Source organism: Quercus lobata, chromosome 5, assembly GCF_001633185.2.
Source record: "Quercus lobata isolate SW786 chromosome 5, ValleyOak3.0 Primary Assembly, whole genome shotgun sequence".
NCBI classification, from domain to species: Eukaryota; Viridiplantae; Streptophyta; class Magnoliopsida; order Fagales; family Fagaceae; genus Quercus; species Quercus lobata.
The window spans coordinates 68,337,392-68,364,994 of record NC_044908.1 but is presented as its reverse complement, the minus strand read 5'-3'; the positions used below and the strand labels follow the sequence as shown (position 1 = coordinate 68,364,994).

At 32.4% G+C, this 27,603-nt stretch overlaps 2 protein-coding genes across 2 annotated transcripts; both read left to right on the top strand.

The window, feature by feature from the left end:
- Positions 1-3,695: 3,695 nt before the first annotated feature.
- LOC115988462 (glucan endo-1,3-beta-glucosidase 4-like) lies at positions 3,696-5,131 on the top strand. The gene is made up of 3 exons (XM_031112035.1): positions 3,696-3,825; positions 4,192-4,443; positions 4,996-5,131. The coding sequence occupies exons 1-3, from the start codon at positions 3,708-3,710 to the stop codon at positions 5,028-5,030; spliced, it is 405 nt and encodes a 134-aa protein (XP_030967895.1). The 5' UTR covers positions 3,696-3,707; the 3' UTR covers positions 5,031-5,131.
- A 16,132-nt stretch (positions 5,132-21,263) lies between these two features.
- Positions 21,264-26,119, top strand: LOC115992941 (CASP-like protein 2B1). Its single transcript, XM_031117189.1, has 3 exons — positions 21,264-21,798; positions 21,903-22,035; positions 25,684-26,119. Exons 1-3 carry the CDS (start codon positions 21,575-21,577, stop codon positions 25,936-25,938), a joined length of 612 nt encoding a protein of 203 aa, XP_030973049.1. The 5' UTR covers positions 21,264-21,574; the 3' UTR covers positions 25,939-26,119.
- Positions 26,120-27,603: the final 1,484 nt, after the last annotated feature.

Below are 27,603 nucleotides of genomic sequence, written 5' to 3'. Positions count from 1 at the left end.
TGTTATATAATCACTTAAAATATGAATTCATCCATTAAAAAAAAATTGCATCATAAAATGTAATTTGCACGCACTACATCGTTCTCATGTCATTCTAACAAAACAAAATATATTTAACTTTTGACATAATGTATCTAAAAAGTTCAGTTCATATTTAATTAGCAACTAAGTACCAAAATATTATCTACACATATGGAAAATGTTTTCCAAATTCTAAGTTCCAAATCCAAAATAAGTTAGGCTAATTAGCATATAAAAACTAGCTAACTAAAAATATACAATATGTAATCCAAAAGAGAATTTTCAATCTAAGGTAAACTAGCTAATTACAAATATGAAATCCAAAAGAGAATTCTCATTCTAAGATTCTTCTAATCTAATCACTGTTATTGTCATATCCCATTTCATCATTTAAATATTTTAGGTTTTGTTTTTGAAAACATCAAACTTAAGTACTATAGGTTTTTTTTGAGATTTTATGTAGACATAGGGGTAAATTTGGGACTTCAATTCATTATTGGGCTTATGAGGCTTGTGGGTTTAGGTGGATTATCTTACCCAAATGAATCCCACGTAAAAAAAAAAAAATAAATAAAAATAAATAAATAAATAAATAAAAATCAAGCCAAATGGTAAGATCGGTAGGATCCCATACGATCCTACACGCTCCTACATACGATCTTACCATTTTTGCAATCCAGTTACGATTTTAAACTTTTTGGTGAGATGGGATCGTAAAATCGTGCGATTTTACGATCCGGATCGCGATTTTGACAACCATGGCCCAAGGGGTTCATCCCCCTATACTGAAACCAATATATATATATATATATATATTCTCTTTTTTGGTTTTGACCTCTAGAATAAAATTTTGAACACCTTAGTCCTATATTTTTTTTAAGCCCAGTTGAAAATAAGTTTAAGTGCCCGTTTGGATTCGAATTATAGCTGCATTTGCATTTTCTGAATTTTTTTTTTTTTTCCAACCGCACTATTTGACCAAGTCAACCATGAACAGTGCATCCGTGCACTGTTCACAAACCCACAAATTTCACTTTTCATCAATTTTTTCATTAAAAATTGGTCCCACGACACTATTCACACATTTAAAAATTATTTTGCTACAGTGTTTTCAGTTTCAGCAAAAATAAGCTCAATCCAAACGGACCCTGAATATAATTCTTTTAACAATATTTTGGTCTTTTTAAACACACACACACACCAAAAAAAAAAAAAAAACCAATTTGATATAAAATTTGGAAAAAAATTAATAAGCCTAACAACAAAAGTAGAAATTTGTTAATCTTAAACCTTAGAAAAAATTCACTTAGATCTTAAAAAAATTGAAATAAATCAATAAAATGGGAGATCAATTGATGAATGATTGTTTGGTTGTGTATATTGAAAGAGATATAGTTTGTAGGATTAATAATGAATATATCATGCAACAAATTCAAAATATGAAACATCGTAGAAAGCGATTGTAAAACTTTATATATTTCAGTTTTTTTTTTTTTTTTTTTTTGTGATGTTGATATATTCAAGTTCTCTTTTATTTAGAATTTTGTATAATTTATGTTTCTTATTGACCCCCCCTTAAAAATAATCCTAGAGTCGCCACTAATGATATGGAGGAGAATGAAATGGACAAGGTATTCATGGTTTGCAGCAACTCTTGGGGGGCATAAATTTGTCTTTGAAACCTTCTTCAACTCAATTCTAATTGAGATTATTAGGATGAATGAATAACTTCTTAGGAAGTTATTGGGTGTACTGTAGTGTACTGTGTAATATACAATACTCTTACGATAAATGGTATATTAATTATATCCAATTCATACATTCTTTTCATTAAATTACTTTATCTCAAATTTGTAATGTGTTTTGGATTGTCTTGTTTTAAGTTGTTCCTTTAGCTATGGCTTCTTTGGTTATACATGTGCAAGATGCACTAACATGGGACAACATTCAGCATTGTTGTGGAATTTTAAAAATGAACACTTTACTTCTTTAGTTTTTTTCTATTGAGTTTCCTTGGTATATGGGTTGTATAATATACTTTAATGTCTTGTGTATGAAGACTTGAAAAGACACTTACCAGAAACGTATAAAACAAGTGATAAAATTGCACATAAAAGTATTCCATACGTATCAGCCAACGCTTAATTCAGTGGGAGGGTAGATCAAGCTAAAGGAATTCTTTGTCCATTAGACGATATAACATCTGTTAGATGTGGAATACAACTTTCACTCATAAAGTAGCAAGTTGCTTTCAATTCAATGATAAGTTAATAACATGTCTGGCCCTTTTTGTTAAAATAAAAGAAAAATATAAGATTTAGAGAGGGAATAAGAGAGCAAAAGAAAAGCTTTATATGATTCAGTTTGACGGTCTACATATACAACAAAAAGTCTTTAATAACTACATATTTATAATTATGAATTTTTGTTTTACCGTGAATCTTAAGTAGGATATATATAAGAAGTAAAATTAACTTAGGAGATTCTCTTGATTGGACTAAAATCAAAAACAATTAATTAATGTTCCTTAAATTTAGTCAAACAAGGATCTCAACATGTGCTAATTGCGATATGCATCATATACTAACATCCTCCCTCAAGCTTAAGGTAGATGTCAAATGATGCCTTAAGTTTGGAATGTAAGTACATGAAGATGCCTTGAAGATGACCATGAATGACCAAATTGGATATAAAATGGGTCAGGCATAATGTGGAATGAATCATGCAAAATGTTGATGACAACGGATAATGAATGAATGCCGGAAGAGGACTTTAGGGCATAAGAATAGTTGCAAAAGTGACCAAAGAGCGGCTACTCTGGCCCAAGGATGGCTACACTAATGGCCTAAGGAATATTGGTAGAGGACAGTGATGATGAATCATGTGAGAGAGTTGGCAAATTTCATATAGATTGATCCCAGAAAGATTGATTGATGCAGCTATTTGCGTGATATGATATGAGTACCTCAAAAAGGAAAATAGACCCCAAAATTATAGTCCAAAACAAGAGTGGCAAAGTGTCATGTCCAAAGAAAAACAATGGCCAGAAGTGACTAGAAAACGATGGCTAGCTGTAGTTGAGCGATGATTGGTGGTGGGTTGCTCAAAAACTATTAAAGGCCATAGAAAAACATATCTAATAGCGTATTAAAATAATAGTAACAAAAAATAAAAGATTTGGCAAGAGAAAGAGAGAGTGGAAGTAAGGATTTATGTGTTTCGGCCTGACGACTAATGTTCACAACAGAAAACCCTTAACAGCTACAAGCCTACATCTTTATCATTATAAATTGTTGTTTAACTGTGAACCCTTAATATAATATAATATTTATAGGAACTAAATCTGTCTTTGGAGAATCCCGTAACGGGACTAAAATTAAGGACAATTAATGTTCCTTTTAGTCAATCAAGGATACCAACGTATCCGAAATGGGACATGGGTACACTTTTTTTCAAACACTAAATTAAAGGTGTCCGTTTTTAGCATTTTTGTAAATGATTTTCAGAATCAAAATTTAGAAATGAGGGTATGTTAGGCATTTCAAAGAAAAAAAAGGTCTAAATTTTTTACGTATGATTGAAGGAATGCATATAGAATGGTATCTCAACTTTCGTTAAAGCTGAGAGTTTCTTTGATAGTATCAAAGTTACTTGATATATAGGATTTACTGTTGGTTGTAATGTGAATGTCCAATTCTGGCTATAGATTAAGCTCCTGCAGCAGCTTCTGGAGAACAATGTCATCTGCTTTTTTAAGAACTCTTCTAGCTCTGCTCCTTTTGACACTTACCCTGCAAAAATCTGGTAGAATCATCACTATCCCTTTTTTATTATAATTATTAACATGGTGGATAACGAATATGTAGCACCGTTTGATATGCAAAACAAATTTTATAAGGGTACAAATGCATGGTACATGGATTGATATGAAAAAAATTAAACAAAAACATATTGCTCTGTCTTCATTTCAAAGCACTCTATTTTGTGCCTTGTGATATGTATACCCTTAAACCTTTCACTTTATGTTAAGAAGCCAATGATTCATGTTTTTGTGTTACTTGTTAGCAGGTTGAACTTTAACAAAGTTCATAGCCCTTCATATATTATATGTGGTTCCTAATCATCAAATGCTGTGTCTAATTATAAACTTTTTTTGGTGATTAATGTTAGATGGGCAATTTGAGGAATGGTGCATAGCTGATGAGCAGACCCCAGATGATGAGCTGCTTAAGGCCCTTAACTGGGCTTGTGGAAAAGGAGGAGCAGATTGCAGCACAATACAAGTAAACAAGCCCTGCTACTTACCAAATACAATAAGGGATCATGCCTCTTATGCCTTCAACAACTACTATCAGAAATTCAAGCACATTGGAGCTACTTGCTATTTTAACGCTGCTGCAATGATCACAGATCTTGATCCAAGTAAGATATCTAAGAAATCCCAATCCCACACAACTCTCTTTTCAACTCAGATTAATAACAGGATTGCAATTTAATTTGTTTCTGTATACTTTATAGCTTCTTAATTGGACCTACTACTTAATGGAGGAAAGAAAAAGGAATCACACTATAATTCACTATACTTCAAGTCTATTGAATGATGTGAGATGTTTAGAAATTTTACTCAGGATTTCTGAAATTAGATCTGAGTCAATATAATCTTACTGTTCAATCAAATAAATACAATAACATTGACCTATAGAAGTTGAGAATACAAGTCCATGTGCCTAAATTAAGGTATAATCCATGTGGAAATTACTTGATTTTTGAAGGGTTTGTCATCTATTTTAGAATGGGTTTTGAGCAAGAGATCTTTAGGTTGTACTAGAAACTAGAAAGCATCCAAGGGTGGATGGGAATCACTAGATTGTACTATAGGCAATGAGGTGACAATTGAATACATTATCTTAATTGGTTTTACTAGCATGTGTAGTGGAAAATGTCATGATTTTTCTTCTTTGTCTTTGGTGGCAGGTCACAAATCATGCAAGTTTGAGTATCTTCCTTGAATGAAAATATCGAGAATGTCCATTAATTATAGTACTTACACTGCTTTGTAATGGCAAATGCCATGATTGATGAAAGTTTGAGTGTCTTGACTGAAAATATAAGGGAATTGCATTAGATTCTCTCTCTCTCTCTCTCTCTCTCTCACAATTTTTGAAGGTAATGCTTATTTACAAAAGTTTTTTACTTTGGGAATGTCGGTAGAAGGGCTCTTAATTATTTATTTAATGTGCTTTGGCATGATTTATATTTTAAATGGATTCTATTTAGTATTAACACTAACTTTTTTGTTTATTTACGCAACATAGGTAAGATTACATTTAAAAGGTCATATCCAGTGTACGATAATCTTTTTTTATAATTGTTTTTTCACACTCATTGATATACACTTCATACACACAACGTCAATAATTTTATACACAATGTCCAAAAATTTTAATAATATTTATATTTAATATGTAAAATAGGTGAAGCGCACATAACATAAAATAATTATTATACCTAAAAGAATTTGTGCCTTTTATTTTAGTGAAAGATAGAACAAAACTCTCATTTTGATGAGGATTGGGAGAGATAATAAGTCATAGATAATTAATCGATACTACATCAAGTAAAATTGTAAATTCATTTTTTTTAAGTAAAATTGTAAATTACACTTGTACCCAAAACCTTCAAAAAAATTATAAAAAACTAATCTTGTAAAAAGCTAAACCAAGTTACCAAACACATTTAAAGCCCGTTTGGTATATAAACTTAAATACATGTATTTAGTTTTTAAACAACATTACACGTATTTTCACACTTTTTCACTCATACGTATTTTCAAAAAAACTGAAAACTATTGTTTAAACACACGAACGGGCCCTTAAATTTTCAAATACTCAGCCCAACATGCTTAACTTGTTGTATCTACTAGGCCGTTGAGTTGGGCTCAAGTTAACTCAATGACACTTTTAAAAAAAAAAAAAAAAAACACAAAGTTAGCTCAATGACCTTAGACAATCATACCCGTTGATTGGTTTGGTTGTGACTCGCAGGCTCATAAATCGTAACTACCTCTACCATTTACACTCATTGATCACTAGCTAATTAAACGGAAGATCAAAACAAAAAATCGAAAAATTGTAAAGCATAAACTTACTGATTTAGCTTTAAACTTTTAAATTTAGGTGGTGGTGTTGTTTACCCTCACAAAAAGCCTATATAAACTTTCAACAATGCTACATATTGTCACAAATTTCAGAATTTTTTTTTTTATCGCAATTAAATGGATTATAAAATTACAAAAGATAATCTGTTTTTGAATTGAATCAATACTTCAAATTAAATGAATCTAAGCAAAGGATGTTAATGTGACAGATTTCATATGAGATCATTATTGGCATCATTGTTGTTAATTATGAAAGAAATGGTGAAATTTGTATACCATCAAACAAATTGGAAAAGTTTCACAAACCCAAGACTCCAATTACTGTTGAAAAATCCCAATATAATTGTAGTAAGAAAATTGTCATATCAATAGGCACTATACTACCCATGGTAAAAGATAACTGTGATTTTTTTTTTTGCTAGGTAAGTGTTTATGCAGGAGATAGAACCCCTGAGCTGTTAGGTCACTAGGAGCATGTTATATATATATATATATATATGCAATAAGAGATGGGTAGTGTATATTACCACCGTAACTCTCTTTTTTAGATAATTAATATAAACAGAAGATAGTGGGGTTTATATATTGCTTCACTTAATGGACAGTTCAAATGGTATCAAAACTTTAACACTGCACATGGTGGTATTTATTGTCATCATGTAAGTCAAAGAATTCAAAACCAAATACGTACTTCATTTTTTTAATCTTAAAAATAGATGGATAAGTATAGTTTCTTTCATTAAAAGATAACCGTGTATATCAAAATTGCATGCTATCGCAAATTGTCCGTTAGTATGGCCGAATGGACAGTGACCCCTCCTGTGTCTCCACTCTCCATCCCTTCGAAACTCTGTGAATCTTCAATGTTTTTTTGGTAAACGTGAATTTCCCATTATGGTTATCAAATCTTTGCTATCTCTATCAGTCCCCAACACGCGTTCCAAGTCTCTCTAGTGAAATTCAAAGGAAAACGAAAGGTACAAGTGCAGAAACATTTATATGAGAGATTTATAAATTATGCAGCTATCATGTACACATCATAATTGGATAATGTTTGAAATGAATTAACTGATCTATTCGATGATAAGTTTGTTGCCTTCTGTTGAGCAAAAGCTTATCCGAATGCTTTGTAGAACATTTGCCAATTAGCTGTGAGTTGAAACTTGAAAGTAACACCATATTTTTACATGGGTAAAGCTTGGCTCGGGACTTCCTAGCTTCCCTCGACGCCACCCAAAAGCTCAAATTACTGCTAATTTTTTATATTACGTTGGGGTGCAGAATTCTTTCAACCCCATTGATCTAAGGAAATTATCAAGCACTAATAGCTAACCCAAAAATGTCATTTGGGTTTTTTGTGATAAAGTGTCCGTTTGGCATTGAAAACTCACTTAGTGTGTAAAACACTTGTGAATGTTTAGACCCTCAAATACAAATTATCCAATACAAGCTTATATTCAAATAATGCATGTGCGGAATATAAAATATAAACAATACCTAAATATGCAAACTACTCTAAGCTATATTTTAATCACAACTCTGCAGTAATATAAAGTAAAGAGTAAGGGATAGAGAAAAGTAAATACAAGATAACACTGGCACGTGTTATCGAAGAGGAAACCGAAGAATTCAGCAAAAAACCTCTCCGCCGAGCTGTAAATTATCCACTAGAAAATCAATTAGGATACATAAATAGCAATAAACCCTCCAAGCCTAATCTATCCAATGCACCTAAACCCTCCAAGCTTTTTGCTCCAACAAAGTTACGCCTAACCGTGTCTTCTCTAGCTTACTGGATCCCGCAATTAGCCCATTGCATCAACCAATACGAATTGGTTCTCTCTTGAACTGCTTCTCAAACACCAAGAACCTTCTCACTGATATGAATTTGGTGAGGTAAGGATTTGGATTAAGATCCTCTCAAGGGTATGACAATGGAGAGGGTGAGAGTAGAGAAATTTAGAGAATCAAATGTATAAGATTGTGGATGAATCAATTTTGTTTTTCTCTAGGATTTCTCTCTCAAAATTCTCTCTAGAAGCTCTCTACATTTCGTGAGTATAAGGATATTTATAGTAAGGTATGAGATGAAATGTGAAAAGTCAATTTTCAGCAAAATAAAGTATACTGGCGAGTCACTTCACGACTGGGATGAGTCGCAAGTTCTAGTCGCCAATTAACAGAAAGGCCAGACTGTACTTTTTGTCCTGTGGTGATCCAATTGTCCTGACCCTTCAACTTCCTGCATGCTCTACACGTGTGCTAGATTCTGGCAAGTCACCCTTACAAGTCAATCGCGAGACCCAATCGCAAGTTGCCTCTTGATGCACACACTTGATCAATTCTTAACACTCTCTCACACATAACCCTTACATTATTCCCACCTAAATATAAGGTTTCTAAATGCTGAATTACAAGTAAATTTGGTACAGAATAAAGCCAACACATAGTTGAATAAATTCAACTTTACAGGCATGATTAATTTTGTCAACTTATTTTTACTATTCAGCTTATTTTTGCTACTATTTATGAGCCCTACTACACTTTTTGGTACTATTCATGGATCTCACTATACTATTACAGCTAACTTTTACCTTTATCTACCGTACTTTCAGCAAAAAGTTTTCGATTTCAGTAAAATAAGCAGATTCCAAACAGACCCAAAATATCGTCTATTTTTAAAGTTTAAATTGTTAGGAAACAATGACTTCAATTATTAAATTATTACCAATCGCAGGCCCACGATGTGATGCATGGGAATAGATAATCATTTTGTAATTGTAATATAATGTATAATTTGTTCTCTAAAATTTATTGAAGATAATTTTATTCTTCCTAAATATTAAACAATTTTTAAAATTATTTGTCATCTTTCTATCTCCACCAATATATCATTCTATTATTTTGGGTGTTTTTGATTGATGATTGATATTATTCATTTATAAGGTGGTCCATATTCTTCGAAATTATGTTATAGAGCTTTTTTTTTTTTTTTGGTACAACTAAACATTTTAAGTTTCAAATAAATTATTCAAATTCCTGATTATCTTAAAGGAGATTATTATGATAATTAAAACTAATAAAAAACTTATATTGAATATATATTGTGGGAGTAAATGATCCGAGCACATTTTTAGGCCATGGGCCTTGTTCGAGGATGATTAAAAAATCCACATATATATTAACCAAAGTCTGACACGTGGACCAAGTCCGAGAAGGGAAAACGTTAAGATCATTTTGAAACAAACAACAATTGTGAATGAGGAGTCCGAGGAGAAAATGCAAACTGGTCCGCTGACCGAGGATCCGAAGGAGCAAAGACACCTCGGGAATACTTTAAGTAACTACCTACACCGGAAAGTAAAGGTTCAGGGAAGACAATAGAGTTGCGCAAGCAATGGAATGGGGAAATATCTAGAAAGGTGACTGCCACCTCCACATTTAATGCGCTGCACCAACTGAACTGGCCGTATTTACGAGGAAAAGACACATGAACAATGATTTCACAACTCACAGCCCTCTCTACCACCTCCAGAAGGGTCGTAATGGGACAAGCATCCAAATGGTTCTCCTGAAACATACAGATGGGAGGCTGAGATGCAATGGAATGGACTATATAAGGAAGGGAACCCCACAGAAATAAAGGAGGAACACCTTACAAGAAAAAAGGCATAGAAAGAGAGAGCATAGCACCATTCTGTAAACACATCACTCCTATTTATTAATGAGAAACCCATCCTCAGACTTGCCCGAGGAGGAGCTTATATTGAATTGTCGTTCTTTTCAATCACACTAACTGCTTTGGTTCTGTTGGTCCTAAGTTTGTAATTTCCTTAGCATTGCACTTGATTCAGAAGCCCACTCTCTTAAAAAAATTCATTGTGTTGGGCTTGACTTGAAGGACTATGGGCCACTATTCTAGGTGGGCTAGGGCTTTTCTTTTTGAGTCCTTAAATATATAATTTATTCTCTAAATTTTATTATAGATAATTAGTTCTTTGTAAAAAAATTAAACAATTTCAAAAAGTAATTTCCATCACTCTATTTTTACAAATATAAAATTTTATATTTTTATGTTTTTTATTGATATTATTATTCTTTTTTGAAATGTCCATATTCTTTTAACTATTGTTATTATGTATCATATTTTCCTAATTTCTTTTGGTATAACTAAAATTTTTAATTTTTAAATTTACTACTCTAATTCTCGTTCTCTTAAGAAGATTATTATGATAACCAAAACTTATCCTATAATTTCAATTGATATTACTCATATAATTGATAGTGCTTTCAACCAAAACCTGTCTTTTTTCCATTCTTAAGTAAGTACACTGAATTGGACTAAATGGACCAAAGTAAATTGAGATGGATTGAATTAGACCAAATGGATCGAAGTGGACAAAATGGACCAAAGTGGACCGAATTGGACATATGTGGACCAAATTGACCGAATAGAGAAAAGTGGACTGAATTGGACTAAAATGGACTGAAGTGAATTAAGAACATTGGCATTGGGTATTGTAAACCCCCCAAATTGTAAATTTATAGCACCCAAACCTTAAAAGTGTGCATTATCCGGAACTCTAATTGTAAAAAAAATTACAATTGTGCTACAATACCATCTTATACATAAGATGGTACTGTAGTAAGATGGTATATTTTAAAATAATATTTTATTAAGTTATGGGTTTTATTTGGGTTGGGTTATATTATTTTATTGTGTAGATATATTATTTTAATATGTTGTATGGAAATTAAAAGTTGGGATGTTGGGTATATTGTAAAATGATATGGTATAATAGATAAAGAAACTTTTGAGATAGTAAAATGTTATATTTTCTAAATACTGGATGCTAATGCTTTAAGTAGATCAAATAGACTAAATTGGACTGAATTGGACCAAATGGACCGTAATAGACCAGATAGATTGAAGTGAACCGAACAGGACCAATTTGATATATTTCCTAATTTTTTTTCTTTACAACTAAATTTTTTAAGTTTCAAATATATTATTCAAATTTAATTATCACTTCCAAAATAACTAAGTATTAAGTCAAACAAAAATCTAACCAAAAGTACAAGAGGGAGAGAGACTACTTGTGATAGGGAACTCAAAAATACAACACAAATACATATAACCCAAAATAGAGTCTAAAAAAATATAATGATTCATTGACCTAAAATAGAGTTGCAAGGAAGAATATAAAATTGAGAGAGAGAATAATCACTTTTTCAAGAGAGAATATGAGATAGGATAAAAAAAATTATAGAAAATAAGATGAGAAGAAAAAGAGTAAAAATAAAAGATATTGTAATAAACACCAAATTATCTAAGTTATGCTATGTAATAGAATAACATTATATTTCTTATATATTATCTTTATAATTCAATAAGATATCACCTATGAAATCAAAAACAAAAAACAAAAAAGATAACAACTTAAAAATAAAAAACTAAATCACATCAACCTAAAGTAAAGTTATATAGAACACAAAAATTCATCAACCTAAAGTAGAGATGCAAGAAAAATAATAAAATCCACTAAAAAAATGAAAAAAAAAAAATTTGAGAGAGAGGGAGAGAGAAATAAACTTTTTTGTGTGGGGAAATGCATAGAATGAGAGAGTGAATTGCAAATTTATAGTATGAGGATAGGAATAAAAAGAGGCGCCAAAAATAAAATGAAAATAAAGGGATAGAGGAAGAGTGATATTAAGGTAGATATATAGTAGTGGGGATATGAAAAAGTAAAAGGGAGAGAAAATGTTGGAGAATGTGTAAAAATAAGTTGGGAAATTAATGATGGGGATGATGATGAGTTGAGAGAGAGAAAAGATGATTGATTATAGATAATGTGTGAAGTGGAAACCAAAATTTTGTGACATGGTGATGATGTGGCTCGACTAAAGTGTAAGAACAATAAATGCTATACTTCAACTTTATATATATATATATATATATATATATATATATATATAATTTTTTTTTTTTTGAATACTTCCACCAATTGTGGATCCATACTCCCCCTTAATAAGCGAAAACTTTAACTTTTTTAGCTTAAGACCAATTGCTCCAAGATTTATGATAATTTACCCATTGTCTTTGCTAGGAAAATGAAATAATTGTTGTAATCCCTTTAGTTAGGTAGTTGGTTGAGATTAAGATGAGTTAGTTAGGATTTGAGCACATATAGTTCATTTAACACATGGCTTAATTCATAGAGCACATGTTGAATTAACTAGCCAATTATCTTGAGCCATGTGAGCCAATGACAATAGAGCTAATCTCCTATAAAAACATGATTGTAATTCAACATTAGATATCAATTGAAGAATAAACCAATTTCTCAATACATAAGTGCATCCAATTATCTTGAACCATGTGAGCCAATGACAATAGAGCTAATCTCCTATAAAAACATGATTGTAATTCAACATTAGATATCAATTGAAGAATAAACCAATTTCTCAATACATAAGTGCATCTCTCTCTCTCTCTCTCTCTCTCTCTCTCTCTCTCTCTCTCTCTCTCTCTCTCTCTCTCTCTCTCTCTCTCTCTCTCTCTCTCTCTGGAGGGTGACTACAATTCCCATCAATCCCCCAATTCATACCCATCCTCATTAGGAACCTCTAGTGTAACACCCCAAACCCAAACTAAGGATTTAGATACACGACCTGTCTTATAAATAATCAACATTTGTTATAATGGAACAGAGTGTAATTAAATATCCACAAATAAGAATCAAACCATCAAATATTTCTTATAAAATCCATCAAACTAAAACTTTAACAATAAAATCTCCAAATACAATCCCAAATAGTTTCACGAATACTAAACTCACTATCCTAAGAAAACATAATAAAATAGTCCATCGACTAACATAGCTCTAAAAGAAGTCTTCAATCTATGGCTCCAATGATCTACCACCAAAATATATTCCACTACTCTAATCTGAAAGGGTGGAAAAAGGGGAAGGGGGGAGGGGGGTGAGTTAGAAGCCCAATAAGAGATTACATAACATGAGGATGTCTTTCAAAACAAAACAATAATATCATTGACAAAATATAATCTTTACAAAACATTTACAAATAGTTTTAACAGTAATATAATATATTCTATAAAACTGTCAGAAATAAAACATTTACTATAACACTATAATCAGTAAATAAAATAGTAACCACTTTAGTTAGCCAAAATACACTAAATAGGTAGAAACAATATATTATAGTAATAAACAATTTTTCCACTTATAAAGATCAATAACAATAAAACAGTAGTTCGATATGGAAAACATTAGTCAAACAAAGACATAAACTGCTAAACACTCGATGAGTGATTCCCATGGGGAACAATGACACTAATCTAAAAGAGGCAACACTGGCTCCAAAGATCAAACAATAACACTGGCTCTCAAGAGCAAACGATAATACTGCACCACACCACAATAACACTACATCGGCTGAAGACCAACATTTAACCCTGTGTTGGCAAATGTTGCAAACTGTCTAATTGACCGTTTGAAAACATTCTTTCTTTATTACAATATTTTCAATACAAACCATATATCATATAATAAATACTTTCTCAAAAATATAGTTTTGAGTCATTCTTAACTTATACAGCTTCAAAGTAATATATAAGAAATAATAAAATTCAAGTATGTATATAAAGCATTGATAATGGTATAAATTTTTGAAACTTTACTTTTACAATTATGTATATATAAATATATTTTTACCAAAAAAAAATATATAAATATACACGTCTTGAGAGATGTCATGTTCTGAAGTCCACTTACCTCTAGTTGCTAATACTCGTAGTCTAGATCCAAAATCAAATGAGCTCTTCCTCTACACCTAAGAGTAAATGAGTAACACAATTATATAATTAATCCACCTTGACGTATATCATAAGGATGTAAGGGACACTTCCTAATAATTTACTAGCCTTTAAACATATCTACAATCCTCCATAATATATTACTTCTCCTTTTTACTATTATATCTTTGAGGCTAATAGAGGTATTACCACCCATAAGGATATCATCTAATGAGAATGTGCATGCTAGCGGTTCACCAAGATTTTCATCAAGTCCTAATAGGTTAATATCAATACAACTATTGTCTAGTTAAGTGTCAGATCCATAATTTCTTTAAGATTTCATATAACACTTCAACACCTCCATGAAATACTCTATAAGATACAAATATATATATATATATATATATATATAGCATCCATAGAAATCTCTACCTATAGGACATAGCAACCTATAGCATGTATTGACTATTAGAAATTTAATCTAATATATATAATATCCAAGGATTTTCCTACCCGTAAGCCATAGAAAGAATACAATAGGTTTACCAAGTAATTCCTACTCGTAGGACCTAGTGACCTGAAGCATGTATTGATAAAAGTTTAGAAACTTGACCATAATATAGATTACAAGATTCAAAAGACCAACCCTACTACCATGCGTAAACTCTAGCAACTAATCACTCAAAAGCTTATCGCCTAATTCAAGAGTTCATATGGGATATTAAAGCAAATCTATTAAACTACTCTTGCAACGTAGGTTATATCCATGAATGTTTGAGAGAGAGATATACCTGACCACACAACCACACGGATGCAGAATTTGTTTCTTGTAATTTTGCAGTCTCTCTCTCTCTCTACGTTTCACAAATTAAACACTATTTTACCTTTTAGCTTTACACATTAAAACTGTTTTCACTTGGGCTGAAATTTAAAACCCACTAAAACTTATCTCTTTAGCATTTAAGAAGCCTATAAAACTTAAATAAGCTTCCAAGACTTTAATTCCCACTAAAACTCATATTAAGGTTGTTTAGATAGGCTAAAACTCTAAAGAATTCCAATAACACTTAAACTCCTAATCCAAATACGTTTTAATCTCTTATCCTTTTCCTTAACTGATAAGGAGACTAAAAGTTTAGAATGAATAATCCACAAAATAACTCTCACATTACATCTTTTTTTTTTTTTCTTTGTAGTGATTATAATATAAAATAATATCACCTTCAAAATAAATTAAATAATTCATCAATTTCACTCTAGAAGCAATTAAATTCAATTTAAGTGAGGTGGGTGTTACATCTAGGTTCCTAACAATTGGTATCAGAGCTGTCGATCTTGAGACAAGCAATTGTGACCAAAGAAGACTTTTGAAAGAAATACAACAAATGTTGAATAAAGCCTCAGAGGATGTCAATGATATTTCAAAGATGGTCAAGGCTTTGGCTGAATCTTAAAAGGCCATGAAAGAAGGGCTCTCAAGATTGCAAGAGGATCTTGAGAATATGATGGAAGAGGAGTTACAATCTCTTGATTCAATGGAACTCGAATAACAAATTAAGTTTCAAGAATCTACTGCTGTTGTTGCAAGCCGGGATATTGATTTTTGTGTCAAAGTGGATGATGATATACATGAAGACACTACCCTTGAAGTTCAATCCAAAGAACCAACAAAGAAGGTGATAATGTTCTTCTAAGAACCAATTCTTGATGCACCAATGGAGGCTTCCATTCAAGAGTCTATGATTCAAGAATTGGCAATCCAAGTGTCAGTGATCCAAGAATCCAAGATGCAAGCGCCAACAATTTTAATGGTTCTAGAATCAAATAAGGTCTTAAGGATACAAGAACATTCTAAGGTTCAAAGAACCAATGAGACCTTGAAGATTAAAGAACCATGGAAGGCTCAAGAATTCGAGCAAAGTTTGAAAATCTACGAAGAAGAAACCTTCATGTGCACAGGACCACTTGTCAAAGAGAAATGCATGAATATGGTGATCAAAATGTCACTAAGGTATTGGTCCATTGAAAGATCTCCTTTAATAAAGGTGTCATTTCACAACTACACCTTGTGGGTAAGGTGTTTTCAATGGGAGGAAATGTTAGGAATATGAAATAATTGTTGTAATCCCTTTAGTTAGATAGTTAGGTAGTTGGTTGAGATTAGGAGGAGTTTGTTAGGATTTGAGCACATGTAGCTCATTTAACACATGGCTTAATTTATAAAGTACATGTTGAATTAACTAGCCAATTATCTTGAGCCATATGGGCCAATGACATTAGAGATAGTCTCCTATAAATACATGATTGTAATTCAACATTAGATATCAATTGAAGAATAAACCAATTTCTTAGTGCATGTCTCTCTCTCTCTCTCTCTCTCTCTCTCTCTCTCTCTCTCTCTCTCTCTCTCTCTCTCTCTCTCTCTCTCTCTCTCTCTATGTGGAGGGTGACTACAATTCCCATCAATCCCCCTACAAATCATACTCATCCCCATTAGGAACCTCTAGGTTCCTAACAGTCTCAAAAGTTTTAAATTATTAGAAATAATAAATTTAAACATTTAACCATTATTTTAAAACTTACCACATAATTTCTACGTCAATTTTTTTTTTTTGGCAAAATGCAAAACAACCCCCCATGGTTTGGATTTGTTGCAAACTAACCCCTTATGCAATCAACTTTGTATTATTGATTCTTTAGGTTTAAAAATTGCCCAAATTGATCCACCAGCTCAAATTAACAAAAACAAATTGGTAATATATTGTGCATGTATTATTTTTAAAATATTTTTTTTATAGTAAAGTGGTCACTTGCAAACCACATAATCATTTTCTATCAATTATAACTAGTTGAATTAAAGAAGAGGGGTCAATTTGAACAATTCATAGTATTAGGTTCTTTAAGCATAGGATGAACAATTATAAATGAAATACTTGTAGTAAAGTATATAAGAAAGGTAAATTCCATGTACCTTAAGTTTTCCAATTGAATTCAAATACATGATTGTATTGGCCAATGAACTATATGGTTGAACTTAATTGTCCTTACAAGTATAATAGTTTTTATTATATTAATCAAAAATTGGAAAATCTAAAAAACTGTATCTAAGTTTTGTCTATATATAAATACTAGAAGTACAACAAAAATTAAATATATAAACAAAACTCAATATCTTTAAGTGTTGTATTTTGTTCTCTAATTAAATTCAATCATGTAATTGCATCGATAAATAAACCACTTAATTCCATGTACCTTACATTGGACAATTCACTCATATTACTTAATTTAATTATAAAAATATCTAAAATACAATACCTACTACATGAACTTAACTCTGCCTAACTACATGCTTCCTCCTGTTAGTCCTAATGAGGCGTTGAAGTGGAGCATCATTTTCGCCTTCACCAACTACTAAAGTAGTGTTATGCAATAATTTCGTGAGTATTGCCACTTTGCCAGTGGTTCATTCTCTAGATGTGATGTAGAACAAATAGCACATATTTTCCTTGAGCAGACAGACTGTCAAAAGTAAGTGGACAAGAAATCTAGGAAGTAGAAAAGTGCTAGTAGAAATCACCGGTGATGGAATTATGTGAAAATTGGCGACATGAAAAATAACGAACTGGGAGTAAAACTCGTCACCTTCTACCACAACCGAAGCCACTTTTCGGAGATTAATTTCTTTGTTTGGACCATGAAATATTCTTTTTTTTGTTGTTTTTAGTAATTTTGTTTCAATTAAAACTTTTAATTTAAAAGCTTAAATAAAGTTCCGTCTATTTTGGGACGTCTCCTAGAAACAATAGGATTTGATTTTGTAATTACCTTAATTTTATCAATTTTTTGGTAAAATTTACTATTTTGTCACCTAATTTCATGCCCTATGGTTTCTTTTGTTATTTAAACGGATTATAGCCTCCAAGTAATTTAATTTAGTTTTGGTAACGTTTTGTGATTTTTTTTTTTTTTTCTAGTGAATTCCAGGTCTTATCACTTTATGAACTCAAGATTATTTTCTTAAAATAGACGTCTTCTTCTTCTTATGGCTACTACCCACATCAAGATGGCAGTAGGTTTGATACTTAGGTGTCCTTTAGTTGATGATCTCGAACATCTTTTGCTACCAACCTAGCACTTGAAAGTACAGATGGTAAGGAGGGATAGGATTAGATTATAGGTGCCCCATTTTTGTCTTGCCCTTTTTTGGACAAGGAAAAATCACACGAGGCGGAAGCGATAAGTCAAAGGCAAGACGAGTTAGAGGTATTTTGTTATCCTTAATGAGATGACTATACCTTTAATAAGAGAGAGTAAAAGTGCTAAGAGAAAGAGAAAACAAGTGTTTTAGAGAAATATGTATAAAAAAAAAATGAATTATTATTATTATTATTATTATTATAAGCAAAATCTATCTCTTTTCTGTCACGGGAAAAACTTAGACAGCAGAATAAGGCAAAGATGAGAATTTTTGCCGTCATTTCCTTTTAAAACAAGTTTATCGGATTAAGAAAACGCGTGGCTTTGTGGGGGTCACTTGCACAAAGGGGGAATAATGGTCACATTTCATCATGCTAACATGTGATAAGATCACATAACCTACTACCACCACAGAGAGCAAATCAACATCAAAGACAAAGTGACCCACTTTAATCATTCCTCTTATCTATCATATCCCCCTATTGTGCTTGCTTTTGTTTAAGCTTTCAAACTACCATCCTCTCCTTTTTTATTGCATATGTTCATACTAGGTAAGATTAATGCTACTTACAGTTACACCCAAAAAATATATAGACAACTTTTTTTCAACTTTTATGTTTTATCTGACCATTAACAAAGCATTTTTTTTTTTTTTTTACACACTATTATACATAATTTTTTTACTTCTCACCAAATGTAAAATTTTTTGTAAATTTTTTTTTTTTTTAAATTATCTGTAGACTTACTCTGTTGGTGTTGTGTAAAAGCTCTCTAGTTTGTCATTTTCTGAAATGGCCTGTTGCAGTTTGCAGAAGTAATGGGGCATCATAAATTCCACTACTGACCACACCATCGTTCAATGAGAAAATTTAAGGCCTTCTTTTCCTTATCTGACTCCTTGAGACTTGAGACATGAACTCTGCCTCTTCCGAGAAAGAGAGAAAGACAACCTTGCCAAAAAAAATATATTATTATTATTATTATTATTATTATTATTATTATTATAGATGCAAATAAAAAAAATTTAATATTTGTTAATGTGGTAGAGTCATAGTTTTAAAAATCGGACCGGACCGGCCGGTCCGGCCGGTTTAACCGAAAATCGGTTTTTAATTCAATCCGGTTATGTTAAAAAACCGGAAATAATATAAAAATCGCAAAATAGTAAAAATCGGCCGATTTAATCGAAAAATCGGAAACCGACGCGGTTGAACCGGTTACTGACCGGTTATTTCTTTTTTGTCCTTTCCCAGCCTAAAACAACAAAACTACGTCATTTTTAGCGGTTTTTCATTAAAACTTCAGATGCTTTGTTAAAAAAATAAAATAAAGAGAGAGAGAGAGATTTTGTTTCAGAGTTGAGAGGAGAGATTTTTGCTTTTGAAAATGCTCTCAAGCCTGAAGTGGTGAAGCCTAAGAGCTAAGACACCAACAGTGACCCCAAAATCATCAGATCTCCTATCTTTGTGGTGAGGAAGGAGTCCAAAAACCAAGCAAATTTACAATGATTTATCAGTCCGTTTCAGTCTTTGTTTGCTGCTCTTGCACAATTGCACTTGCACATACCCAACTGATGAGAAAGACACAGAGAGGGAAAGAATATTGAAGAGGGAAATGAAAGTTTAGCAAAAAGTAGAATAGGAAAGACCGAAAGAATAAGTTCAGATATTTGGTTTGAAAGTTTGAATAAACGTGTGGTCCAGTGTGGCTAAACTATAAAGTAGATTTTCAAGATGAGTGGTGGGGTGATATACACGTGTAAGTGTAGGATAGGTGGGAAAAAAAAATCAAGTGGGCAATGTTATTGTTACTCTGGGTTGACTTACTTTGTGTTATTTGACAAATTAAGGAATAACTAAAAATGGTTTGTAATTCTTATACTTGACCTTTTTATGGTTTTTTTTTTTTTTTGTTGAATTTTGTTAAGTAGTGTCCAAAAGTTGGTAAGTTAATATTTAATGTTTGACTATTATTTAATTTTTTATTTAAAATTACTAATTATAAAATTATTTATTTATTTATATAATTAATATTTATTTATTTATTATTTATGACATCATCAGTTAGACCACCGGTCGGACCCCGGTCGAACCATAAAACCGATAAACACCTCCTATTTCGGTTCTTTCACCGTACCGGTTTTTAAAACTATGGGTAGAGTGTTAACGGGCACTAATGTCGGTTAAAAAATAGTTTTATCTGTATATATTAAGAGGATTCAGAAAGTTAGTTATTATTTTTTTTCCTGTCAAAAATATTCCTAAATTAATTAATCAATAACTTAAAAATGGAATTAAAATAGTAAATTGGCAAAAGAAAGTTAGTTATTATTTTTTTTACTGTCAAAAATACTCTTACCTAAAATTAAAAAATGGGGTTAAAATAGTAAATTGACAAAAATAATAAATTCCTACTTCTACGTTGAAACGTCTTCCTGCTTCTAATAGACTCTTACTTTTACGTTAATTTAAATTCTCAATTCTACTCTCTAACTCTCTACAAAATAGGATCACTCTTTTGTTAGTTTTAAAACTCCTCCAATCTACAAAACTCACCTCACGTATCTTTTTTTTTTTTTTTTTTTGTGATTAGAAAAAATAGAAATCTCAAATTATAATGAATGCTAGTATCAAATTATTTTGATTTATGGCTAAATTTTTTAACCTATTTTATACTATGTAAAGTTAACAGAGGTAACTTTTTGAGTTCTATTTGTTATCTTATTAATATTTTCAATCCCCTCATTAATTCATACCATTTTTTTTATTACCTAAATTCCAAATAAATCATTCTTAAAAAACATCTTGTAATACCAATTAATATTTCTCTAAAAAAAATAATGTCAATACTAAGCTCAAATAAAACCGAGTACAAACTTGCCACAGGCATGTATAAATAATGTTATAAAATTTTGTGTTTACGTGGCATTGCTAATAAACAAAAATGAACCTTGTCCGTCTATCATTTTCTATATGGGCCTAGCATATCTATAAAACTCCCAGGAAATAAATATTATTGGTCCTTTGAATACAGAACTAGACCTATAAAACTTAAAAGCCCCATTGAATGCTCTACTTATAAAGCGATGAGGTACCCATTCTCCATACAGGGGTCATGCATTTCTGCTGCCTCTAGCTTTGACCAATTGGCACACCTCACAGGCTTGCACTAATCTCAATCACCAAATATTGAGCAATTGAAAAAATAAATAAATAAAAGTTGTGTTTGCCCTGTTTGTGTATAAAGTAGTGGAAATTATTGCTGGTCGTTGTGAGTAAGTGCCTGGGTGGCCTTGTGTGAGTTTGAGGGTTGTCTCTAACTTCTCTTCTGTGTTTTTCTAGACTTTTGAAAGTGTGCGTTTGTGTTGGGAATTAAGGATGAGCTATTTGGGTGTTGGTATAAGTCCTGGGAATGTCCCAGTGTCTCATAGCATGAATGTGAAGGTAGTTGATAGGAGAGTGAGGGTGGCAGAGCTGGTGTTGAGGTGTGTGATCTGTGGTCTTGGAGTTCTTGCAGCTGTTCTTGTGGGGACTGATTCCCAGGTCAGAGAAATCTTCTCAATCCGAAAGAAAGCTAAATATACAGATATGAAAGCTCTTGTGTAAGATCTCAAACCATCTCTCTCTCTCTCTCTCTCTCTCTCTCTCTCTCTCTTTTTGAGGTTATTTCTGATCAAATTTCGCTTTGTGTTACCATTTTCTGCAGCTTTTTGGTGATAGCAAATGGGATAGCTGCTGCCTACTCGTTGATGCAAGTGTTGCGTTGTGTTGTGAGCATGATTAGAGGGCATGTGCTTTTCAGCAAGCCCTTAGCTTGGGCAATCTTCTCTGGTGATCAGGTACATTGCCTTCTAGACTTTTTTATGATGATCCAAAACAAAACAAAGATCTACCCTTTATGCTAATTTATTTATGGCCTTAATTCTTTTCTTTTTTTCTTTTTGCACATGGCATGCATGAAAATCCATGTGAATCAAGAAAAATATTACAAATCTGAACTTCAGATTCTGAATGAGTATGTTACCTTGAAGACATTGAAAGTAAAGTTCATAGTTTTATTAGGATTATACACAGTAACATGGTAAAAGGTTAGTACAATTGGTTAAATACTTAAATATCATGTCTCATGATGATAGGATCCAATATTTCATCTCCTCCCCTTTTGGTCAAGTTACCCAGATTTTGGTTTTTCTTTTTGATAGTGCTAATAATCTTTTCCCTTTTTTTAACATTAAACTCAGCTAGACATTAACAACATTACACTTAACTATTCACCCCAAAAGGTGTTATTGACCTGTTTGGATTATTTGCAAAATGAATATTAAAACAAAATTGAATGTATACCAGCTATACTGAGCTCCATTGTTTTTATTATGTTTAATAGACTAGAAAATGAATCTCAGATGCTGAAATGAGCCTTTTTTATTTATGAATGATAAGTTTATTATTCACACGGCAATATACACCAGAACAATAACAAACACCAAAACAAGCCCCGACTCCACAAGCTGCCACACTACTGAACAACACCAACATAACAGATACCACAAACATAGCACTACAACCAACTGCCACAACTGAAACAAACCAGCTAACAAAACATCATTAGCACTGCAAAGTACAAATAGAAACAATTAAAACTCACAAACACAATGGAATTCTTCAAAGGCAGCAAAGGGATCTGTTAAGAATAGAGCTTCAAATGCACCAATAAATCCGACACCTGACATTAAACAACACAGCATGAACCAACTCTTCTTCAGGTCTAACACTCTCATTATAAATTTCAGCATTTGGATTGCATCAACGATGGTAATAATCACAGACCAGGCTATCATACACAAAGTATGCTGAAAAGTTTCAACTCCCAACTTCTTCACCACTCAGTCTACCCCCTACTTGCCTATTGATCAAACATCTTAAAGCAGTTAGTCACACCCCTTTAGAAAAGGACAAGCAAAATAAAGATTATTTCTAGTCTCAATTCTTTCCTGTAGTATAGATCACCTTTATAACCCCCAACCAGTAAGCCTATCTTTTTAGATAGCCAACCAAGCAACAAACGCATGTTTAGGAATGTTCTCAGGGAAACAGACTAGTTGCAACTAGCACACAATAGGCTATTAAGTTTTAACACAAAGAACACCAACTATTCTTACAATTAAAGCACCCAACTTGCTTTCAATATCAGCCACACTATTAGATTTGGCAAGAGGCCAGTTCTAATGATTATTAGTAATACTTATCAGGAGGTTTGTTAGTGATATTGTACATGATTCTGTTGCCATAATTCAAGAGCAAAAAGGTCATCGATATGTCAATCATCATGCCACTCAATGTTGAGTATACATGAGTGAGTGAAGTCCCATATTGAATAAGAATGACAAAGAATGGTTAATATAACATAATTGGGCCCAAACTCGTAGGCTTAAGCCTTTTGGGTTAAGTGGTATTCCTATATGTTATATTAACTACTCAATTGGAGTATTCCCAAGGTGTTATCTCCCCTACACTCAAATATATGCCCACCATTCCCAATTTTATGCCTCAATGAAAGCCTAACTTTATTTCTCAGTTTTAGGAATTTCCCTCCACTCCCAATTACAAAGCCCTTGTGGCAGACTCTTGCAGAACCTTTTCTAATATTTTCAGGGGTAAAAAACAAAAGGATCTTCCTCTTCTCCCAAAAGCATTCATTTGGTATAGGAATCATCAGCGAAGATCTTAATCTGATTGTTTTCTTTTCCTTCTTATTTCTTAAGCCAAACCGAAGGTTAATGTACAAAGCAACAGATTCATCAACTTGAAAGGTCTAGGCCCTTGAGAACTTTGTCACAATTAGTTGCATACTTGCATGGGTGTCCAGCTCTTCAATTACCTGACTATTATCTTGAGTGCGTGTTTCTTGTGGGTAGCCTCAAGACGCTTACCCAGAATTTTAAGCCCAAAACCCTTATGAATCTCATGAGACATAAGAAACCACTAAACCAACCCACTGGAGGTGCATGAGTGTCATACAATTACAAATAGCAATAAGCACACTGCGCAACAGTATCCTCTCCCTTTCAAATTCTATCCATTTTTGTTTATTTTTATAGTTGAAATTTTATTTCATATAGACTACCATATTATTTAAAATTTTAAATAACGTAGCTGTGCATCTTTAGATTCATAATATATATATATATATATATATATATATATATGAACCAAAGATCATTTTCTGCATTCTCAGTAGGGCCATTTCTCTGCACGTCTGATGTCTCATTTTTGTCACTATCACAACCGACACAATATTTAGCCCAAAAAAAAACAACCATCGGCACAACAAGGCAATATGCATGTGTTCATTTGGCCTTTGATCACATCCTGTTGCTTCATGTCTACCAATAAATTTTTGGTCCTCTTCATGACGTGACTATCTCATGATGTCCAAATCGGTAGTATGTAGTCAGTGATGAACACTCCTGGGCCACATATGCTGATATATATATATATATATATCATTGTTAAGCAATCCAAACTAATAAGTATATGCCTCTTGTATTTTTGTTTCTATTTCATATGGTTATGAAACATTTCACGTTTGAATTAAATGCAGCCTTGCACTATTATTTATGACCTCAATTAATGTACTTCCTAAATAAAATTTGTGAGACAGACTGATAAGACTTGACTAGGTGGTAAGATCGAAGCTGTGGACCTTCTTTCTCTTGTCCAATTTTGTTTTTTCTTTCCTTCTCCCTTTCCTCTCTATGGGCCTCTCCCTTCACAGCACATATTCCACATTGGTTATTTCCCATTCTCTTTTATGTGTTAAAATGTAAATATTTTTAAAACGTGGACATTTTTGTATCAATTGTGGATATGTGTGTGAAATGGTAAATGTAAACTAGTGTGACAAAAATGTGGATTTGGACACGTTTTTCACAAGCTAATTAGAGTTGCTATGGAGGAAAGGGCAAAATATGTGACTGCATGTGCTAGCTATAACTAATGAGGAAGGGGTGCTTGTTAGATTAATTTGGAGGTGATCATAAATGATAATCTTCAATTTTGGCAGTAGATAATTTGCATAGTGTTGTCTCGTGAAGATATATATAATATCCATGGCTGTCATACCATGTCTAAAGTCCATAAAGTCCACTGGTCATTCGGTACTCCTCCGTGATAAATGCCACTAATTAGTGCTATCAATTTGATGCAACATGTAGCAACTATTCATTTGTCATGTTTCATTTATATTATTAAGAGAGATGCTACGTCCACAACATTTTTACAATATTTTTACAACAAATCACAGGTGATTAGTTGTTATTGGTTTAAATTTGAACCTAACACTAAGATTACTTTTTTGTCCCAATAATAACTACTAGTAACAACATGCCATTTAGGATTTGTTGTAAAAATATTGTAGACATATCATTTCTCTATTATTAATTATCTTGTAACATTAAAAAGAAAAACTAATTAACTTGTTTATGCAGGTAATGGCATATTTGACCGTGGCCGCGGTGGCTGCTAATGCACAATCAGCAGTGATTTCGAAGTTGGGGCAGCCAGAACTGCAATGGATGAAGATATGCAATATGTATGGGAAGTATTGTAACCAAATTGGTGAGGGAATAGCGAGTGCACTCTTAGTTAGCCTTAGCATGGTTGCCATTTCTTGTATGTCTGCTTTTAGCCTCTTCCGCTTGTATGGTGGGAACAAGGGCAAGGGCAGCCCAAGGTGGTGGTAGGCTAACTCTCGGTTGTAACTAATAGACTTATCTTAGTTATATGTATCTATAGTCCAATACCCTCTTAGCTCTTGCCCACATGGTTATGTAATTTGGATGCCTTCTATGTATGATGATGATGAAAAGTGGGCTTGTGACACTCTGCATATATAACAATAAATTGAGGCTTGGTTTCTACATATACAGCTGTGTTAAGTCTGTTTTAGTATGCTACAAAAATTAAAAAAAGAAATAAATTCTATAGATGGCATCTATACCTATGGGGATCCGTATTATAATAATTATTTTTTATCATCAGGTCAAAATACCAATTAAGTTAACTGAAATTTACACAAAAATAAATATTATACTAAAGTGGACAATGACCAATTAGCTGAATTTAACATTAGCATTCATGGGAAATAACAAACCAAGGAAAAGAAAAGAAAAAGGCTTATCTACTCATTACTCTCCTTAAAATGAACTAGACGTACAAAATAGACTTTATTTTCAGGTTGTTGCAAACAATTCACTACCATTGTCCATAATTAAATTTGAATAAAGTCTTATTCCCCTTCAAATTGAATATTGCCTAAAAATTCAAAAAATAAAGTGGCCATCTAACCTACTTTTAGCTGGTGGTCTCTCCAAAAATAAATAAAAAATAAAAAATTCATTTTACATAACATATTCAAAAGTAAGGTATTAGCTGTGTCAGCTTGTGCCGACGCCCTGGCCAAGAAGGCAGTCTTTAGCCAACAGGATCTTTGTTTATTAGACACTCTGCCTGTGGAGATGCCTCAACTGTTGATGCAAGAACTCTCTGATCTATTTTGTAACCGTGTTTGTAACACTGCAGCCCCTGTGGCTGGTTCCTAGCTCTTAATATATTCCATGTTTATCAAAAAAAAAAAAAAATTGTGTCAGCTTTTTTTTTTTTTTTTTTTTTTTTTTTTATTCCATGTTTATCAAAAAAAAAAAAAAATTGTGTCAGCTTGTTTATTAAATAACATGATTTTTTTTTTTTTAATTCATAGCTCTTAATAGGTTGTTCTTGCGTTCTAGAATTTGATTCAAAAACCTCCCTCGTGAGTAAATATCGTTTTTGCAATCATCGTTTACACACTGTTCTTTTTTGTCACCATGTGGAATCTGGGGACTTTATATATATATATATATATATATATATATATATATATATATATATATTTTTTTTTTTTTTTTTTGATGAGGAAAATTTCATTTAAAAAACAAACAAGATACAACAAGGCATAAACAGCAAGCCAAGTTACATACAGTCCAAGTGCATCAGTGTCCTAACTATAGGAGGAGAAACACCCCTCCACAAGTGACAGACATTATTACAACGAGCAAACTTGGCAAGCTCATGTGCCACCCTATTAAAGTCCCTTTTCAGGTGCCGAATCTGCCAGCCAGCAAAACCATCAAGGAGGTTCACTATACCATTAACAATGTGACCGAGCCCCCCACTATAATCCTTAGCTAAAATGCACTGCACAGTAGCAAGAGAGTCCGATTCAATGATTATCTGTTGAAGGTCCAATTCTCTAGCAAGAAGGATTCCTGCCTCAATTGCCAGAGCCTCAGTCTCCTCCACGGTAAAGCAGCCAGGAAGAACACGGCGGAGAGCACCAGCTGCCTAGCCTCTACAGTCCCTGACAATGA

Excerpts from the sequence above, each read along its gene's own strand:
- LOC115988462 (XM_031112035.1), top strand. The coding sequence starts at position 3,708 with ATGTCCAATTCTGGCTATAGATTAAGCTCCTGCAGCAGCTTCTGGAGA. Across the intron at positions 3,826-4,191 it reads ACTTACCCTGCAAAAATCTG|ATGGGCAATTTGAGGAATGG; the intron begins GTAGAATCATCA and ends GATTAATGTTAG. Across the intron at positions 4,444-4,995 it reads GATCACAGATCTTGATCCAA|GTCACAAATCATGCAAGTTT; the intron begins GTAAGATATCTA and ends CTTTGGTGGCAG.
- LOC115992941 (XM_031117189.1), top strand. The coding sequence starts at position 21,575 with ATGAGCTATTTGGGTGTTGGTATAAGTCCTGGGAATGTCCCAGTGTCT. Across the intron at positions 21,799-21,902 it reads ACAGATATGAAAGCTCTTGT|CTTTTTGGTGATAGCAAATG; the intron begins GTAAGATCTCAA and ends CATTTTCTGCAG. Across the intron at positions 22,036-25,683 it reads CAATCTTCTCTGGTGATCAG|GTAATGGCATATTTGACCGT; the intron begins GTACATTGCCTT and ends TTGTTTATGCAG.